At 41.5% G+C, this 17,602-nt stretch overlaps 1 protein-coding gene across 2 annotated transcripts in view; it reads right to left on the bottom strand.

Annotated features, from left to right (window-relative positions):
• The window catches only part of LOC115168304 (DALR anticodon-binding domain-containing protein 3-like), a 34,881-nt gene that overhangs the window by 16,236 nt on the left and 1,043 nt on the right, over positions 1–17,602 (bottom strand). For both annotated transcript variants that reach the window (XM_029723454.1, XM_029723453.1), the window contains exons 2-8: positions 15,818–16,122; positions 13,781–14,085; positions 11,976–12,034; positions 11,730–11,831; positions 4,774–4,838; positions 4,454–4,512; positions 4,254–4,336 (exon numbers count right to left, since the gene is read on the bottom strand). In XM_029723454.1, the coding sequence (XP_029579314.1) occupies positions 4,254–4,336; positions 4,454–4,512; positions 4,774–4,838; positions 11,730–11,831; positions 11,976–12,034; positions 13,781–14,085; positions 15,818–16,122 (978 nt within the window). The remainder of the gene's footprint in view (positions 1–4,253; positions 4,337–4,453; positions 4,513–4,773; positions 4,839–11,729; positions 11,832–11,975; positions 12,035–13,780; positions 14,086–15,817; positions 16,123–17,602) is intronic.

Below are 17,602 nucleotides of genomic sequence, written 5' to 3'. Positions count from 1 at the left end.
GGGACTTGAGATGATTTGTCCAGGGTTGGGTTGAGGGTACAATTAAAATCTCCGGCCACCACGCCAAAGGAAACACAATGCTCATTGAACAGGGTTATCATTTTGACATGAAAGCAGGAGTATCTGTATTAGGGGCGTATATATTTAAGATAGTAATTGGTTGTCCATACAGTGACCCAGTTATCAAAATAAATCTCCCCTCCGGATCAGATATGTTTTTGTCAATTATGAATGGAACATTCTTATGGATAAGTACGGCTGTACCTCTACTGTTTGATTTGAAAGATGAGAAATACACCTGTCCCACCCAAGCTCTGCGGAGTTTGGCATGTTCGGCATCACAGAGGTGTGTCTTTTGTAATACCACAATGTCTGCTTTTTCCTTTTTTAGAGCACATAGAATCTTTTTCCGTTTTACTGCATGACCTAGACCATGGCAGTTCCATGTCAGTAGATTTAAGGTACTAATCAACGTCATCGAACAGTAATCGAACTCCAGTGCAAGTCATCTCTGGGTAAAGGTGGATAATAGTTACAGCTGCGTTCACATAAAAGGAAAATAAATGGTGTACATAAAATAACAATCTCTGAACATCCCAGCCGAGTTCCCAAACAACTGGACACATCCCGTTGGATCTATTACACCCCCCCGTCTCAATTCTGTGTTCTGAAAAAAAACAGTTCGCAACACACGTCTCCCCCTCCCCACCAAAGAAATGCCTCATCCTCTTCGCCCCGCACTGAGTAAGTGACAATGTTAAACCACATTAAAAAAGAGAAAAGAAAATCAATCGTCCAGTCTACATATACCTCCCCCAAGGGACATAGGGCTAATCGTTTGGACCAAATAAAACATAAATGTTGGGGTAAATCCTTAAGAGAGATCTATAGGCTAAGTTGTTTGTTTTTATTAAAACGTAATATCAACAGGATATGCTCATAGGCATAAAATTGACACATTGAGCTTCTCGTTAGGTCTGTAAGTGTGTCGTAATCGACAGCCTATAAATGGTGGAGGCCTATGTGAAAATGAGAACTACTAATAATAATAATAATAATAATAATAATAATTAAAAAAAGGAAATAAAAGTAGGCTGAAACATTAGTAGGCCTAGGTTAGGCTATAGAGCCTATCCCAAAAGAAAAATAAATATAGATTAGTCGGCTATAATGACATTTAGGGGGCGATGGGTCTTTGGATGGCAGCTATATGTTGTCTTACCCCCTTTAGTAATAACAGTAATCGCTTTTAATCATTGGTCCATTTCTCAGTGATCAGGATTGTCCTTCAAAAAACGTTTTGCCTCTTCGGGAGTTTTGAAGTGTCGCAGGGCTCCTTGGTGAAGAATCCTGAGCTCGTTTGGGTATTTTAATCCCCTAAAGATGCCTCGGTCAATGGAGTATTTCTTCACCTCATCAAACTCTCGGCGCTTTCGGCGTATTCCAGCTGACAGGTCCTGGTGTAAAGTGAGTTTGGCGTTTCCCACTGTAATGGTGTTGATTTTCACCACCTGTTGGACTCGTTCCTTGTCGGTGAATCTCAGGAAACGTATGGTGATTGGACACGGTGGTTGTCTGGCTGTTGGTGGGGGCCTCAGTGCTCGGTGGGCTCTCTCCAGTTCTATGGGCCTGTTAGTGGACAGGTGGAGCCACTCAGGAAGTTTGTCTTGCAGGTAGCAGATCAATGGCATGTTTCCCTCTTCTTTTTCTCCCAGATTTAATAGAACACAATTATTCCCTCGCCCCCTGTTTTCCAGGTCCTCTGTTTTCTCTTCCAGATGCTCTATTTTATTTTTAGCATATGCTATTGTTTCCATGGCGTCTGTCAGTGAGTCATCCAGGCGCCCTGCGTTGATGGTTCTTGTTGTTGATGTCAGGCAAAGCATTTTCCAGGGTTGTCACCTTGCCCCCTATCGCACTGAGCTGAGAGTTAATGCCATCTAGTTTGATGTTGAGTTCTGTACGTTGGGATCTCAGCTCAGAAAGGATGTCTTCGACAGAGTGCGAGGTTGGCATTTGTTGGGCCTCAGGGGGGCTCCTGGCTAATGGCACTAGCTTTTTCTGAAGCTAGCTGCTTCTTGGAGGCTTTTTCCGCCGCTAATGCTCGAGTCCGGGTAAAAATGTCACCTGTAATATCAATTTTTGTGGCCGCCATGACTTTTTGACTAAAGCTAAAAGGAGTTTTAACTTGAAGTGGAGGTAAGATTAAGAATTGGCAACTACTTGTGCGGAGCTCTTAGTTCATGCGGCCATCTCGTGATCCCCGACTTCTTGTTTTTATAAGAACATTCAATGTGTAGGAAATTCCAAATTGTTTGCATCGTCAACTTACACACGGAACTGACACACACACTTACCCCACCAAACATGCCACCAGGGGTCTTTTCACAGTCTCCAGGTACAGAACAAATACAAGGAAACGTACAGTATTATACAGAGCCATGAGTGCATGGAACTCTCTTCCATCTTCTACAGCGCAAGTGAACAGCAAACCTGGTTTAAAAAACAAAGCAACACCTCATGGAACAATGCCTCTCCCCCATGTGACCTACTTGCTGTGCGTATGCAGTGGCGACACGTCATTCAGGGCAATTGCACTGAGTTAATAAAGCCGCATACAAACCTTGTCTCTTTTTTGTTTTCTTGAGTAAGGCAGCTCCAAAATGCAGGTGTTCCAGCCTAGCTAAGAGCTTTCTGTGGTGGTGGGGCTAGCCAGCAGAAATGGAGCATTGCGCCTGGTTGGCTCAGATTTCTGTCATGATTGGCACAGTACATCATCCCCAATTTTAAGGTAAGAGATCAAACATTTTAGCTCCTTGGGTTCTGCCATAGAGTTATATTAGAAGTGCCCATCCAAGAAGGCTCAAGGTCCCTGGCCACAGATAGAATGACATCAAATCATGTTATATCTACTGTAGCTTTGATTGGTCTGATCATGTCAATATCATACTTTAAAAATCTTAGCTAGCAAACTAGCTAGCTTCACCATGAATCAAGTCGACAATCAAATCCTTTTCGATCCTTGTATGACGAGAAATTAGAGACAAAACGTATCGGTGCTCATCGGCCATTGGACATAAAGATTACACAACAAGTTGGAAATAGCAAATTCAACTGAGTTCAAGACAACTTGGAACTCGTGAAAAATGAGCTACGACTGGGGAAAATACGTTTTGAACGGTCATCTTTCTCTTTGATGACAATTTGCCCGCGAAGGATCGCCGCGCCACTTTTCTGTTCAAGCACATCACAACTTGATTCCAAAAATGTCTTATGCAGCTTCATAAATGATATAGGATACCAGAGAGATATGTATACTGTAGCTAAAGTAATACTAAGTGAGTGTTGTGTAGTAAGCCGTTAGTAGCTCATGTGCCTCACACTAATAATTTGGTCAATTTTTACCAACATGGTATTGTAAACCTATCGTTCGTGGCCGGTGTGTGTTTGTTTGCCTATAACCTGTTTTAGAGAAATGTAATCATCGAATATTGTAAGAGCTTTCATTGTCTGACTATATGTAAGAACGGCCCATGATCTGAATTCTGTCGCTGTACATTTCAAAAGTGATGAACAAATAGTTATATTGACTACGTCCATTTTAGCTCAGTCATTAATGTCTTAATTGAAATTACGTATTGCCTCATTCGCTTGTCGTCCCCTTATGCCATAGTTTGTACATCTTAATTGTCAGTAGAAATCACTTTTGTTTAAGCAAATCAGCCATATCAGCTATGTTTTTTTTAAAAGGCAGTAAATGAGGCTAAATGAACTATAGCAGTGGTAAGGTGTTGGGACTGCTGTTGGGACTCTGCTGTTGGGACAGCTTTATGTAGGCCCTAACAGTTTGTGGACACCATTTGTCACCGTTATAGTGCAATTAATGTATTGTTTAGTGTTGTGTTGTTGCTTTGCTGGCATGCATCCCACATGTTTGTTTTGCCCCACCAAGATTTACATGCTAAAATCGCCACTGTGTGTGTATTGTACTGATATGTATGTGTAACTAAGATACATTTAAAAACATGAACATGTAGTGTGTATGTATGTAAATTGTTAAATCTTTTGTCTGTAATGTATTTTTCATTATATATCGGACCCCAGTAAGACTTGCTGTCGCCATTGGCGACGGCTAATGGGAATCCTAATATATCAAATCAAAATACACACACATGATTATCAGTGTGTGCATGCGCGCATGCAGACCAGCTCCAAGAAGTGAGTCTCTCTCCCACCCAGCTCCTAAGACTCACCGGGCTCGTATGGACTGTTGAGAGCAGCTCAAACCTCACTGTGGCTGAGGTCATGACCTTGATGATGTCATCCAAAGTCTGGTCTGAAACAGTATTTGGAGTTGTAATAGAAGAGTTAAGTCCAAGGAGGGAGATCACATACCACAACAGTCCCTGATCATACACATGCTACAGAGTTCAGACAAATTGAGCAGACTCACCTTCGACTTGTTCTCCATACTTAATCTCAGAGGCCTCCTTCATCTGCACTCTTCTCAGTCTGTAGGACAGGGTGAACAAAGAGCCAATGAGACAGACACACACACACACACACACACACACACACAGTGGCTCGATGAGATCTGAAAAGGCTACATTAGAGATCTGAAAAGGCTACATTAGAGATCTGAAAAGGCTACATTAGAGATCTGAAAAGGCTACATTAGAGATCTGAAAAGGCTACATTAGAGCAAACAGCAGAGCAAAGTGATAGTTACTGGGACTAAAGCTGAATCAAAATGATAAAAGAAGATGTTCTTACTGAAGGTACTGGGCAGCACTGAGGTGAGTTCCAGGTGTCTTCATTGGTCCACAAACAAGATGCCTCTAAGAAAAAGATAAAGAAAAAGAGGGGGCAAAAAAAACGTTACTTTGAGCAATCATTTTATAACACAACATGAGATGTCGAGTTACAGCATGAATTTGGGAGAGACGAGGTCTTTTTATATAAACAAAAAAGAAACGTCCCTTTTTCAGGACCCTGTCTTTCAAAGATAATTCGTAAAAATCCAAATAACTTCACTGTAAAGGGTTTAAACACTGTTTCCCATGCTTGTTCAATGAACCATAAACAATTAATGAACATGCACCTGTAGAACGGTCGTTAAGACACTAACAGCTTACAGACGGTAGGCAATTAAGGTCTGAAAAACACCAAAAGAAAGATGCGCAGGGTCCCTGCTCATCTGCGTGAACGTGCCTTAGGCATGCTGCAAGGAGGCATGAGGACTGCAGATGTGGCCAGGGCAATAAATTGCAATGTCCGTAGTGTGAGATGCCTAAGACAGAACTACAGGGAGACAGGACGGACAGCTGATCGTCCTCCCAGTGGCAGACCACGTGACAACACCTGCACAGGATCGGTACATCCGAACATCACACCAGGTCCCAGACCTGTTGGATTGGAGGGTGAGGGCTGGGGCCATTCCCCCCAGAAATGTCCTGGAACTTGCAGGTGCCTGGTTGAAAAGTGCGGTAACATATCACAGCAAGAACTGGAAAATCTGGTGCAGTCCATGAGGAGGAGATGCACTGCAGTACTTAATGCAGCTGGTGGCCAGACCAGATACTGACTGTTACTTTTGATTTGGAGCCCCCCTTTGTTCAGGGACACATTATTCCATTTCTGTTAGTCACATGTCTGTGGAACTTGTTCAGTTTATGTCTCAGTTGTTGAATCTTATGTTCATACAAATATTTACACTTTATTTTCAGCAAACTTAACCACAGTTCACAGTGAGGACGTTTCTTTTTTTGCTGAGTTTATAACTCACCGGTAGAGAGAGATTCTGATTATTAGTTACGTAATCAGATCCTTTTATGACTAATGGACTAACGTAAGACATTACTTTCTAAAATTGGATAATATTATTACAGGTGCTTTAAGTAACAAGTGTGTTACTTTCAGAATCATCTCTCTACTGGTGTATCATAGTTTAAAAAGCCTTGTCTCTACTGAATTCAAGCTGAAACTAATTTTACTGTTAAATAAATTAATTGCACAAAGTAGCATAACTGAAAAGATGGGCCATATTATGTTCTGAAACGATGTTGTCACAGTAAGTAAATTCATAGTGGTTATGCCAGTCTTCTAATATTATTATCTATTTGATGGTTTATTTCATTTCAAGACTGCAAGTAAACGTGTAATGTAGACTATAGTCCAGGCCAGAGGTGTGACCAAGTCACTATCATTCGAGTCACAAGCAAGTCACAAGGTCAAAGTCTCAAGTCGAGTCCAAAGTAGAACCGGTCGAGTCAAGTCCAAGTTGTGCATTCTAAGCAAGTTAAGTCCAGTCCAGTTGTAACAAGTTGTCTGAAATCATTTGAGGTTACCAGACAGACCTTTTCATTAGATTTTGATTAGGTAACAATACATTTTAACAATCAGGCAATTTTGACATACCAAAAGACCAGTAGACCTATGCTAGTAATTGTTCCTTGATGCCCCATTGCTGGTGAGCTTGCAAAGTAAATGGTTCATATTCTTGATCACCAAACAATTTTTGGAGCTGCATACTCATTTATGGCAATCCTCTCTCCCTACAATTTGGCGTTTGCGCTGCACCCGGTCCTATAGCTGTACAGCAAATCAGCAATCTGTTTGCTTGTTCAGTGGTTTTCAAACTTTGACTCGTGACCTCCAAAAAGGAGTGGTTCAAAGCTTGCGACCCTGTGCACGCACATGCAGTCCCTGTGCAAATGAAGCCTGTCATTACAGCCATAAACGGGGATGCATCTTCAAAATGCAAGATACAGAAATCAACTGCAAGTCATTCATGTTAGCAGTCAATATCAAGCAGGGATATCATGTCACTTCTCTGGAGTCCAGAGCAAGCAGGATCATATGGCCTACCTCAGGGATGGGCAACTCCAGTCCTCGGGGGCATCTCCATCCCTAGCAAACACAGCTGAATAAAACTAACTGCATTCTAAACTAAAGCTCATGATTAGGTGATTATTGGAGTCAGGTGTGTTAGCTGGGGCTGGGGAAAAGTGACACCAATAGGACCCCGAGGACTGGAGTTGCCCGTCCCTAGCCCTACCTGTACGCAGCCTAGGTTGCAGGATTGGATGGAAAGCATGATGTCTCTGTAACCTTTTTCTTCCTCACAAAATGTCCTAATTAATTTGCCAGAATATGTTACATCTTCATCCCATAAGTATTGAAGGAAGTGCAATGTTCCAGCTACGTTTAGACATATAACCAGTACCATCAGAAGTATATAACCCACCCAAACTAGACCTATCTGAAATATGAAAATGATAAATGAAATCACCAGGTAGCCTACTGTTGTGGCAAAGATGTATCCGTAGCAGATTGTTAAACACTAAGGTGAATTCAGAATAAGCGGGACACTTTTTGCTTTAGCCCAACATGATACATTTCTGAAAGATGTTTCCTAATCACACACAAACATATGTTTAATATCATATTCACAGGAGGCATGACACACCCATCTGTACACTGAGTCAAAACCATATTTTCAGTCTGCATTTGGTAGACTGGGACAGCAGGTGAGATAAACGGGGACACCATTATTATAGTCCTAATTGTACCCCAATGAAAATTGAATTACATTTTGTGTGATTTGGAAACATCTGAGGATTTCAGAAATGCATCATGTGTTGGGATAATATGTTGGATAGATGTCTGAAGAGGTTACAGAATACTTAAATGCAAAAAGTGTCCCACCTTTTTCTGAATTCCCTCAAATAACAGTGTTCATAACAGCACTACATTAACAAATTAAGAGGATAGTCAGTGTTTTCCCCAAGCGCTGTTTACAGTCATTTTTAGCAGGGTATTTTAGTTTAGTAGTTTTTTGATGGTACAATGATTCCCTATACTAGTCAATGCTTGTTTTCTCAAAAAACTGAAATTGAGCGAACAGTGTAGAATTTTAGCAACCAGGAAATGACAGAGCAATTTCCGCTAGATAACACAGCCACAAAGTCCGATTTCCGCTAGATAACAGAGCCAAAGTCTGAACAGCTTTCTCAGTTTCACAACAGATGCTACTTAGCCGGGAGAAATCAATAGGAGAATATCACAGCCAATCACAACACTAAGGGTAAGTAATACTGTGAAACACTATCATTCCACTATTAATGTCAGATATATTAGACATTGTTTAAATTACAATGCAAAAATTAAATAAAAATCCTATGTGTAGCACCAGAAAAAAGTCTGCAGAGCCCCCTCCTGCTAGAATGAACAAATGCATCTTCTAGCAATCTATTGACAGGACTGGCACCTCTCAGTCACAAAGTGAGCAATGGAAAAGCGTGGATCTCGTCAGTCACTGACCCGATCGGGACCGTGGTGCTGCTTGAATGAACTGCCAATCATATTGCTCAAATACAAAATGGCATGACATTTACATGTGTAGTCTTCAAAATGGTAGACTGCGGCAGAGCAGGCAAATTTTGAACTGGAATTCAAACATTTTGCTGTGTATTTCATATGGAATAAATGCATTAAAATGTACCTGAGACCACCAAAACAGAGCTTGTTTGTCAAAAAAGTCCAACGGCCCGGGGGATCCTGGCTGGCTACTCCATGTTCTTGTGGTAATCTCTCTTTCCTCCCCTTTAGCTATGGCTGGTAAAGCAGGACAACTAAAAAATACTGAATTACAAAATTGAAACATAATATTGGCAACTTTATGTATTTTGATGCACCAGTACAGTATGTACATTTACATCACAATTTGGCACAGTGCATTGTAACCCTAACATCAAAACAGAAGAAAGCTGTCACTGATCCTTACTGTGTGCTACGCAGGGAAACCAAGATTCAACTTGCTGTTTGAAGCTTGCTCTGCCCCCTCTATAATGTCACACTAATGAAGTGATGTGATTTTGATGTGGTTTCTCTGCAAGGGCTTAGTAACCACCGTTTAGATTTTCTCTTGTCAGATCAAGAAATAAACATCTCAGGATTAAGCTGTCTCAGTTTATATAATGTCCCACTCTTTCTGAATTCACCCTACTTTATATGGACAATATTAAGTCAAGTCAAGACGTGCAAGTTTTGTTCTGAAGCACAAATTAGATTTTTTGAAACAAGAATTTGGTGCTATGCCGTAGGCCTAGGTTAGTGACCAGATCGAATAAGCAAAAGGTATAATACAAATGGTTGGCTATATGTAGCCTATTAAAATATGTAGAAAAATATAGATTTTTCCCCATTCAGTTTCACACTGGCAACCCCCCAAAACCTCACTGCGCTAGCTCACCCGGCCTGTGTTGATTGACAATTTGCTGGTCCAATCAGAGGTCTGAGTGTGTTTCACTAGCCAATCAGTATTTTTGCAAGTGCGATACTGGCTGCATTCCAAACATGTAAAATACACACCCTCTCCCCTCAGCCCTCAAATTAAGTGAATATCATAACTTATGATGAGTTGACACTTGCAGGGCAAGGGAATAATGAATGCATTTTAAAATGGACTGCCCTTGCCCTGAAATGTGTCACTCGTTCGTCCCACGGTTGTGTTTTCAGTCATCATGGAACCCCCGGTAGCTGTTGTGTGTGCTTTATATGCGTTAGACTCAATTATGATTGCATTTCATATATTGGCTAGAAGACAACACACTCGCAGACATCGAATGCTAACCATCTGACTATATCAGGTAAATCGAAAATGACAATGTAGAAGTGTGATGTCAGGGAAAGTTGTATGCACTAGCTAATGTTTCCAAAAACATCATTACTTTCACGATATGCGTTTGTGCTGTCATGTGCATTATTAGCACAGTTTCTAACTTATTTACATTTGTTTTTACTAATATGATGACTTCTCCATATTGGATGTTGGTTTTACATTTTGGCTGACTTTTCTTAGCGAATGTACAATCATCACAAATTGAATTATGGGGCGTTACAGGCCCCGGAGTGAACAGGATTGTAAACTCACAAACGAGGGCTGATGGGCTTAGGTTGCCAACTTCCATTACTTGGCTAATCGTTTGGACAGTTGGCAAAGATGGCCCTGGGGATTCCCCCAATGGCATAAGGTAAGGGTAAGAGGAGGATGGTGTGTCTTTTATATGCGTTTGAAACGCAGCCATTGTCTCTGGCTGCGTGGAGAATAATCCACGTTGATTCTGTGCCACAAAATGAGTGACTAAATGTTAAAAAACCTGGCCAAATATTTTCAAGTCATCAGTCTCAAGTCAAAGTCGAGTCCCGAGTTTTAGGCTCCAAATCAAGTCTCAAGTTTAAAAAAAGTATATCAAGTCGAGTCTCGAGTCAGACTCCAGTCCAAGTCATGTGACTTGAGTCCACACCTCTGGTCCAGGCTCTCTCGGAAAGGTTTGAAAAAAAATTATCTGTCACAAGTGTTGGTGTTTTAAATGGATACAAGCTGTTGTCACAGTGAGGCCTGATCACACTTTATTTTCATTCTTCTTGGAATGATTCAATCTACAAATTAAGAGGTGGCCTTGTTCGGACAATATTTTTAGACATTGTCAAATTGTGAATGAAGAGCCTGATGAACAGCCCAGCATGGAATTGACACAGAGGCTGGGAAACAGAACATACTGTTATTTTGTATTTTTACCAAAAAGCGATTTGAGAATGCTCCCACAGTCACATGCAAGTAATACATTTTGATTTCTATATATATATATATATATATATATGATTACAAAGAGCAGATACTGAGCTTTTCAAAACCCTTACATTTGCTAAACAACAAAAAACTAAATGCTCTTTCAAAATATCACTTATTCTTGGGATAACCGCAAGTCCATCCATTTCTCAAGTGAGCATTCGCAAGACAAAAGTATGTTTGGGAAAAATATATTCTATTTTGATTATATTCCGTTATATTCTTACTATATACGCAGTATACTGAGTGTACAAAACATTAAGAACTCCTTCCTAATATTGAGTTGCACCCACGCTTTTATCCTCAGAAGAGTCTGAATTTTCCAGGGCATGGACTCAACAAGGTGTTGAAATTGTTCCACAGGGATGCAGGCCCATGTTGACCAATGTTTTCCACAGTTGTGTCAAGTTAGCTGGATGTCCTTTGGGTGGTGGACCATTCTAAATATACACAGGAAACTGTTGAACGTGAAAAACCCAGCTGCATTGCAGTTCTTGGCACACTCAAATCAGTACACCTGGCACCTACCACCATACCCCATTCAAAGGCACTTAAATATTTTTTCTTGCCCATTCACCCTCTGAATGGCACACATAGACAATCCATGTCCCATTTATCTCAATGCTTAAAAATCCTCCCCTTCATCTACACTGATTTGTATTCATCACGGCTATTCTCGTGTTAAATAATTAAAATGCTTTGATGTCTGTCCTATCATTAGTATTGTATCCTCTGCATTATTAAATCGGTGACCAACATACCTTGTTGGCAAGTGGGATTTGATGGTGTTTGTAATATAAGGAGTAACATAACGCATTACTTTGCACAGAAAGTAGTATTGTAATATAACACATTATTTTGATTGAAAGTTACGAGCAATACGTCATATTTTACAAGTAACGAATCCCAACACTGATCATATGTGGTTGCAGCAAGGATAGGTTTATAAACTGATTTTGGATAAAAATCTGAGTAAAGTTGGAGCAACATAAACCAATTTCTTTTTCATTTACAAAAATTGGTGCACCTCTACTGGTTAGTCTGGGGAGGTACAGTTAGTCATTATGTGGTAGTTAATGCCTTGTGTCAAACAAACCTGTGTCACTGTTGCACCACTTGCTCTCCACAGCATTGCTATCTGCTGCTGACGGAACTCATCCTGACAGGAAGTGACATGTACTGCGGTTGCCGTGGATACCTTGGTCAATAAGAGAAGTGATAAACATGAGACCCTATACTGTTTAGTATTGTACGAACATACACAACATAGCAGCTATAGTGGTACACGGCTGTAGCTTGATGTTTAAAGTTTTGGGGGGGGGGAGGGGGGAATGTTACTCACAGTGCAGTCTGCAGTAGCCCTGTCCAGTTGGGCCAGATGAGACACACTGTCCCTTTGCACTGAGAACAAATCAACAGGATTATGGGTTACAGACTGCTCCTATAGACTGTTCATCTCTGTAGGTTTTACTTATCTAAACTACATTAAAGTAAGTTTAATATCTAAAGGTGTCCTATAGGCCTAGCTCCTTGTGAAAGAAATCAATTTTATTGAGCAATTTGACCCTACCATTTGCCAATGCACAGTGCATTCGGAAAGTATTCAGACCCCTTCCCTTTTTCCACATTTTGTTCCGTTACAGCCCTATTCTAAAATTGATTGAATTATTTTTTCCCCCTCATCAATCTACACACAATACCCCATAATCCAAAGTGAAAACAGGTTTGTAGAAATCTTTGCAAATGTATTAAATTAAAAACAAATACCTTATTTACATAAGTATTCAGACCCTTTGCTATGAGACTCAACATTGAGCTCAGGTGCATCCTGTTTCCATTGACCATCCTTGAGATGTTTCTACAACTTGATTGGAGTCCACCTGTGGTAAATTCAATTGATTGTACATGATTTGGAAAGACAACACCTGTCTATATAAGGTCCCACAGTTGACAGTGGATGTCCGTAGAGCACCGAGATAGGATTGTGTCGAAGCACAGATCTGGGGAAGGGTACAAAAAAAATGTCTGCAGCATTGAAGGTCCCCAAGAACACAGTGGCCTTCATAATTCTTAAATGGAAGAAGTTTGGAACCACCAAGACTCTTCCTAGAGCTGGCCGCCCGGCCAAACCGAGCAATCAGGGGAGAAGGGCCTTGGTCAGGGAAGTGACCAAGAACCTGATGGTCACTCTGACAGACCAGAGTTCCTCTGTGGAGATGGGAGAACCTTCCAGAAGGACAACCATCTCTGCAGCACTCCACCAATCATACCTTTATGGTAGAGTGGCCAGACAGAAGCCACTCCTCAGTAAAAGGCACATGACAGCCTGCTTGGAGTTTGCCAAAAGGCACCTAAAGAACTCTGACCATGAGAAACAAGATTCTCTGGTCTGATGAAACCAAGATTGAACACTTTGGCCTTCTAAGCGTCACATCTGGAGGAAACCTGGCACCGTCCCTATGGTGAGGCATGGTGGTGGCAGCATCATTTTGTGGGGATGTTTTTCAGCGGCAGGGACTGGGAGACTAGTCAGAATCAAAGGAAAGATGTACAGAGAGATCCTTGATGAAAACCTGCTTTAGGGGTGATGGTTCACCTTTCAACAAGACAACAACCTTAAGCACACAGCCAATACAACGAGGAAGTGGCTTCGGGACAAGTCTGTGAATGTCCTTGAGTGGCCCAGCCAGAGCCCGGACTTGAACCCGATCAAACATCTCTGGAGACCTGAAAATAGCTGTGCAGCAACACTCCCCATCCAACTTGACAGAGCTTGAGAGGATCTGCAGAGAAGAATGAGAGAAACTCCCCAAATACAGGTGTCCCAAGCTTGAAGACTTGAGGCTGTAATAGCTGCAAAATGTGCTTCAACAAAGTACTGATTAAAGGGTCTGAATACTTATGTAAATGTGATATTTCCGGTTTTTATTTTTAATACATTTGCAAAAATAATAAACAAAACTGTTTTTGCTTTATAGTGATGAGGTATAAAAAAATATTTAATCCTCCTTAGAATAAGTCTAATGTAACAAAATGTGGAAAAGTTATGGGGTCTGAATACTTTCCGAATGCACTGTATGGGTAATTCATATGTTAAGACATTTACAGCCAATCCCCAGGTCAAAAGGTCGATGTTGTTTGTCTCACCTGTACAGGTGCCCAGGCTGGGGTCATACCCTGGCAGGTGCTCCTCCTGAAACACCCTCTTCAAGTTCACCCTGAGCATCTCCTCTTTATCTCCATCCATATTATTTCCTTCACTCTCTCTTCTTCCTCCATCTGTCTCCTCTCTTTCTCTGTACGGGGAATTCTGTAAAGCCTCCAAAATGTTCTCCTCCCTCTCATCATTGGTCCAGCTGATGGGCACTGTGGGCCAATCGATGCCAAGCAATCGGAGAAAGACAATGATGTCACTTTCCTCTGGCAGCACAGGGCAGCAGGACACAATAAACCTGAGAAAAACAGTGACGCAACTGACACTGACATATGATATAGTGATAAAGCAACACCCTATATCTACACAGTCTATCACATATTTATGTGCACTTGACATACACAACTCAGCAGATACATACAGTACCAGTCAAACGTTTGGACACATCTAATCATTCAAGGGTTTTTCTTTATATTTTACTATTTTCTACATTGTAGAATAATAGTGAAGACATCAAAACTATGAAATAACACATATGGAATCAAGTAGTTATCAAAAAAAAGTGTAAATCAAAATATATATTATAGTTGAGATTCTTCAAATGTAGCCACCCTTTGCCTTGATGACAGCTTTGCACACACTTGGCACTCTCAACCAGCTTCACCTGGAATGCTTTTCCAAGTCTTGAAGGAGTTCCCACATATGCTGAGCACTTGTTGGCTGCTTTTACTTCACTCCGCGGTCTGACTCATCCCAAACCATCTCAGTTTGGTTGAGGTCGGGAGAATGTGGAGGCCAAGTCATCTGATGCTGCACACCATCACTCCCCTTCTTGGTCAAATAGCCCTTACACAGCCTGGAGGTGTTGGGTCATTGTCCTGTTGAAAAATAAATGATAGTGGGACTAAGCGCAAACCTGATGGGATGGCGCATCGCTGCATAATGCGGTGGTAGCCATGCTAGTTAAGTGTGCCTTGAATTCTAAATAAATCACTGACATTGTCACCAGCAAAGCACACACACACACACACACACACCATCACACCTCCTCCTCCATGCTTTACAGTGGGAAATACACGTGGAGATCATCCGTTCACCCACACCTCACATTTTTGGTTCGAACCAAAACTATCCAATTTGGACTCCAGACCAAAGGACAAATTTCCACTGGTCTAATGTCCATTGCTCGTTTTTCTTGGCCCAAGCAAGTCTCTTCTTCTAATTGGTGTCCTTTAGTAGTGGTTTCTTTGCAGCAATTCGACCATGAAGGCCTGATTCACACAGTCTCCTCTGAACAGTTGATGTTGAGATGTGTCTGTTACTTGAGCTCTGTGCATTTATTTGGGCTGCAATTTCTGAGGGTGGTAACTCTAATGAACTTATCCTCTGCAGCAGAGGCAACTCTGGGTATTCCATTCCTGTGGCGGTCCTCATGAGAGAGTTTTATCACAGAGCTTGATGTTTTTTGCGACAGCACTTGAAAGTTTCTTCAAAGTTCTTGAAATTTTCTGGATTGACTGACCTTAAAGTAACGGACTGTTGTTTCTCTTTACTTATTTGAGCTGTTCTTGCCATAGTATGGACTTCGCCTTTTACCAAATAGGGCCATCTTCTGTATACCACCCCTACCTTGTCACAACACAACTGATTGGCTCAAACGCATTAAGGAAAGGAATTCCACAAATTCACTTTTAACAAGGCACACCTGTTAATTGAAATGCATTCCAGGTGACTACCTCATGAAGCTGGTTGAGAGAATGCCAAGAGTGTGCAAAGCTGTCATCAAGACAAAGGGTAGCTATTTGAAGAATCTCAAATATATTTTGATTTGTTTAACACTTTTTTGGTTACTTCATGATTCCATATGTGTTATTTCATAGTTTTGATGTCTTCACTATTATTCCACAATGTAGAAAATTGTAAAAAGAAAAGAAAAACCCTTGAATTAGTAGCTTTTCTAAAACTTTTGACCGGTAGTGTAGGCGTGTCCAAATTTGACATTATGGCAGACTAGTAATCTCCTTACTCACCCCTGTCTCCTCAGTAGCGCCCCTAAGTGGTCAGTCAGCAGCACAGTGCGTAGTTGCCCCAGCGTGAGGGTGTCAGGGGAGGGTAAATTTGGTTTGGGGTGCAGGGCGGGGCAGTTGAGCACCACACACCCCTGTCTCTGGCAAGGAGGCGTCAGGTACAACGACGAGTCACTCAGGACCTTCTGAAACGCAGCAGTCCGGTCGACCCGCACCCTCAGCCCCTCTCCCATAAGTTCCCCCCCAGCCACAGGGAGAACCCCTGTCCCCCTCAGGGACTGCAGTCTAACCATCACTGCTGGGGGAACCTACACACAAACACATCGCACTTACAGTTGAAGTCTGAAATGTACGTACACCTTGGCCAAATCCATTTAAACTCAGTTTTTCACAATTCCTGACAGTTAATCCTAGTAAAAATTCCCTGTCTTAGGTCAGTTAGGATCACCACTTTATTTTAAGAAGGTGAAATGTCAGAATAATAGAAAAGAGTGATTAATTTTAGCTTTTATTTCTTTCATCACATTCCCAGTGGGTCAGAAGTTTACATACACTCAATTAGTATTTGGTAGCATTGCCTTTAAATTGTTTAACTTGTGTCAAACGTTTTGGGTAGCCTTCCACAAGCTTCCCACAATAAGTTGGGTGAATTTTGGCCCATTCCTCATGACAGAGCTGGTGTAACCGAGTCAGGTTTGTAGGCCTCCTTGCGCGCACCCACTTTTTCAGTTCTGTCAACAAATTTTCTACAGGATTGAGGTCAGGGCTTTGTGATGGCCACTCCAATAGCTTGACTTTGTTGTCCTTAAGCCAGTTTGCCACAACTTTGGAAGTATGCTTTGGGTCATTGTCTATTTGGAAGACCCATTTGCGACCAAGCTTTAACTTCCTGACTGATGTCTTAAGATGTTGCTTCAATATTCACATCCTTTTCCTCCTCATGATGCCATCTATTTTGTGAAGTGTACCAGTCCCTCCTGCAGCAAAGCACCCCCACAACATGATGCTACCACCCCCGTGCTTCATGGTTGGGATGGTGTTCTTCGGCTTGCAAGGCTCCCCCTTTTTCCTCCAAACATAATGATGGTCATTATGGCCAAACAGTTCAATTTTGTTTCATCAGACCAGAGGACATTTCTCCAAAAAGTACGATCTTTTTTTATGGCGGTTTTGGAACAGTGGCTTCTTCCTTGCTGAGCGTCCTTTCAGGTTATGTCGATATAGGACTCGTTTTACTGTGGATATAGATACTTTTGTACCTATTTCCCCCAGAATCTTCACAAGGTCCTTTGCTGTTGTTCTGGGATTGATTTGCACTTTTCGCACCAAAGTACATTCATCTCTAGAAGACAAGAATGCATCTCCTTCCTGAGCAGTATGACAATTGTGTGGTCCCATGGTGTTTATACTTGCATACTATTGTTTGTACAGATGAACGTGGTACCTTCAGGCGTTTGGAAATTGCTCCCAAGGATGAACCAGACTTGTGGAGGTCTACAGTTTGTTTTCTGAGGTCTTGGCTGATTTCTTTTGATTTTCCCATGTCAAGCAAAGAGGCACTGAATTTGAAGGTAGGCCTTGAAATACATCCACTGGTACACCTCCAATTGACTCAAATGACGTCAATTAGCCTATCAGAAGCTTCTAAAGCAATGACATCATTTTCTGGAATTTTCCAAGCTGTTTAAAGGCACAGTCAATTTAGTGTATGTAAACTTCTGACCCACTGGAATTGTGACAGATTAATTCACTGTGTCTGTAAATAATTGTTGGAAAAATGACTTGTGT

The sequence above is a fragment of the Salmo trutta genome, chromosome 30, assembly GCF_901001165.1.
Source record: "Salmo trutta chromosome 30, fSalTru1.1, whole genome shotgun sequence".
NCBI classification, from domain to species: Eukaryota; Metazoa; Chordata; class Actinopteri; order Salmoniformes; family Salmonidae; genus Salmo; species Salmo trutta.
The sequence above is the reverse complement of the archived record's forward strand: the minus strand, read 5'-3'. Positions and strand labels throughout refer to the sequence as shown.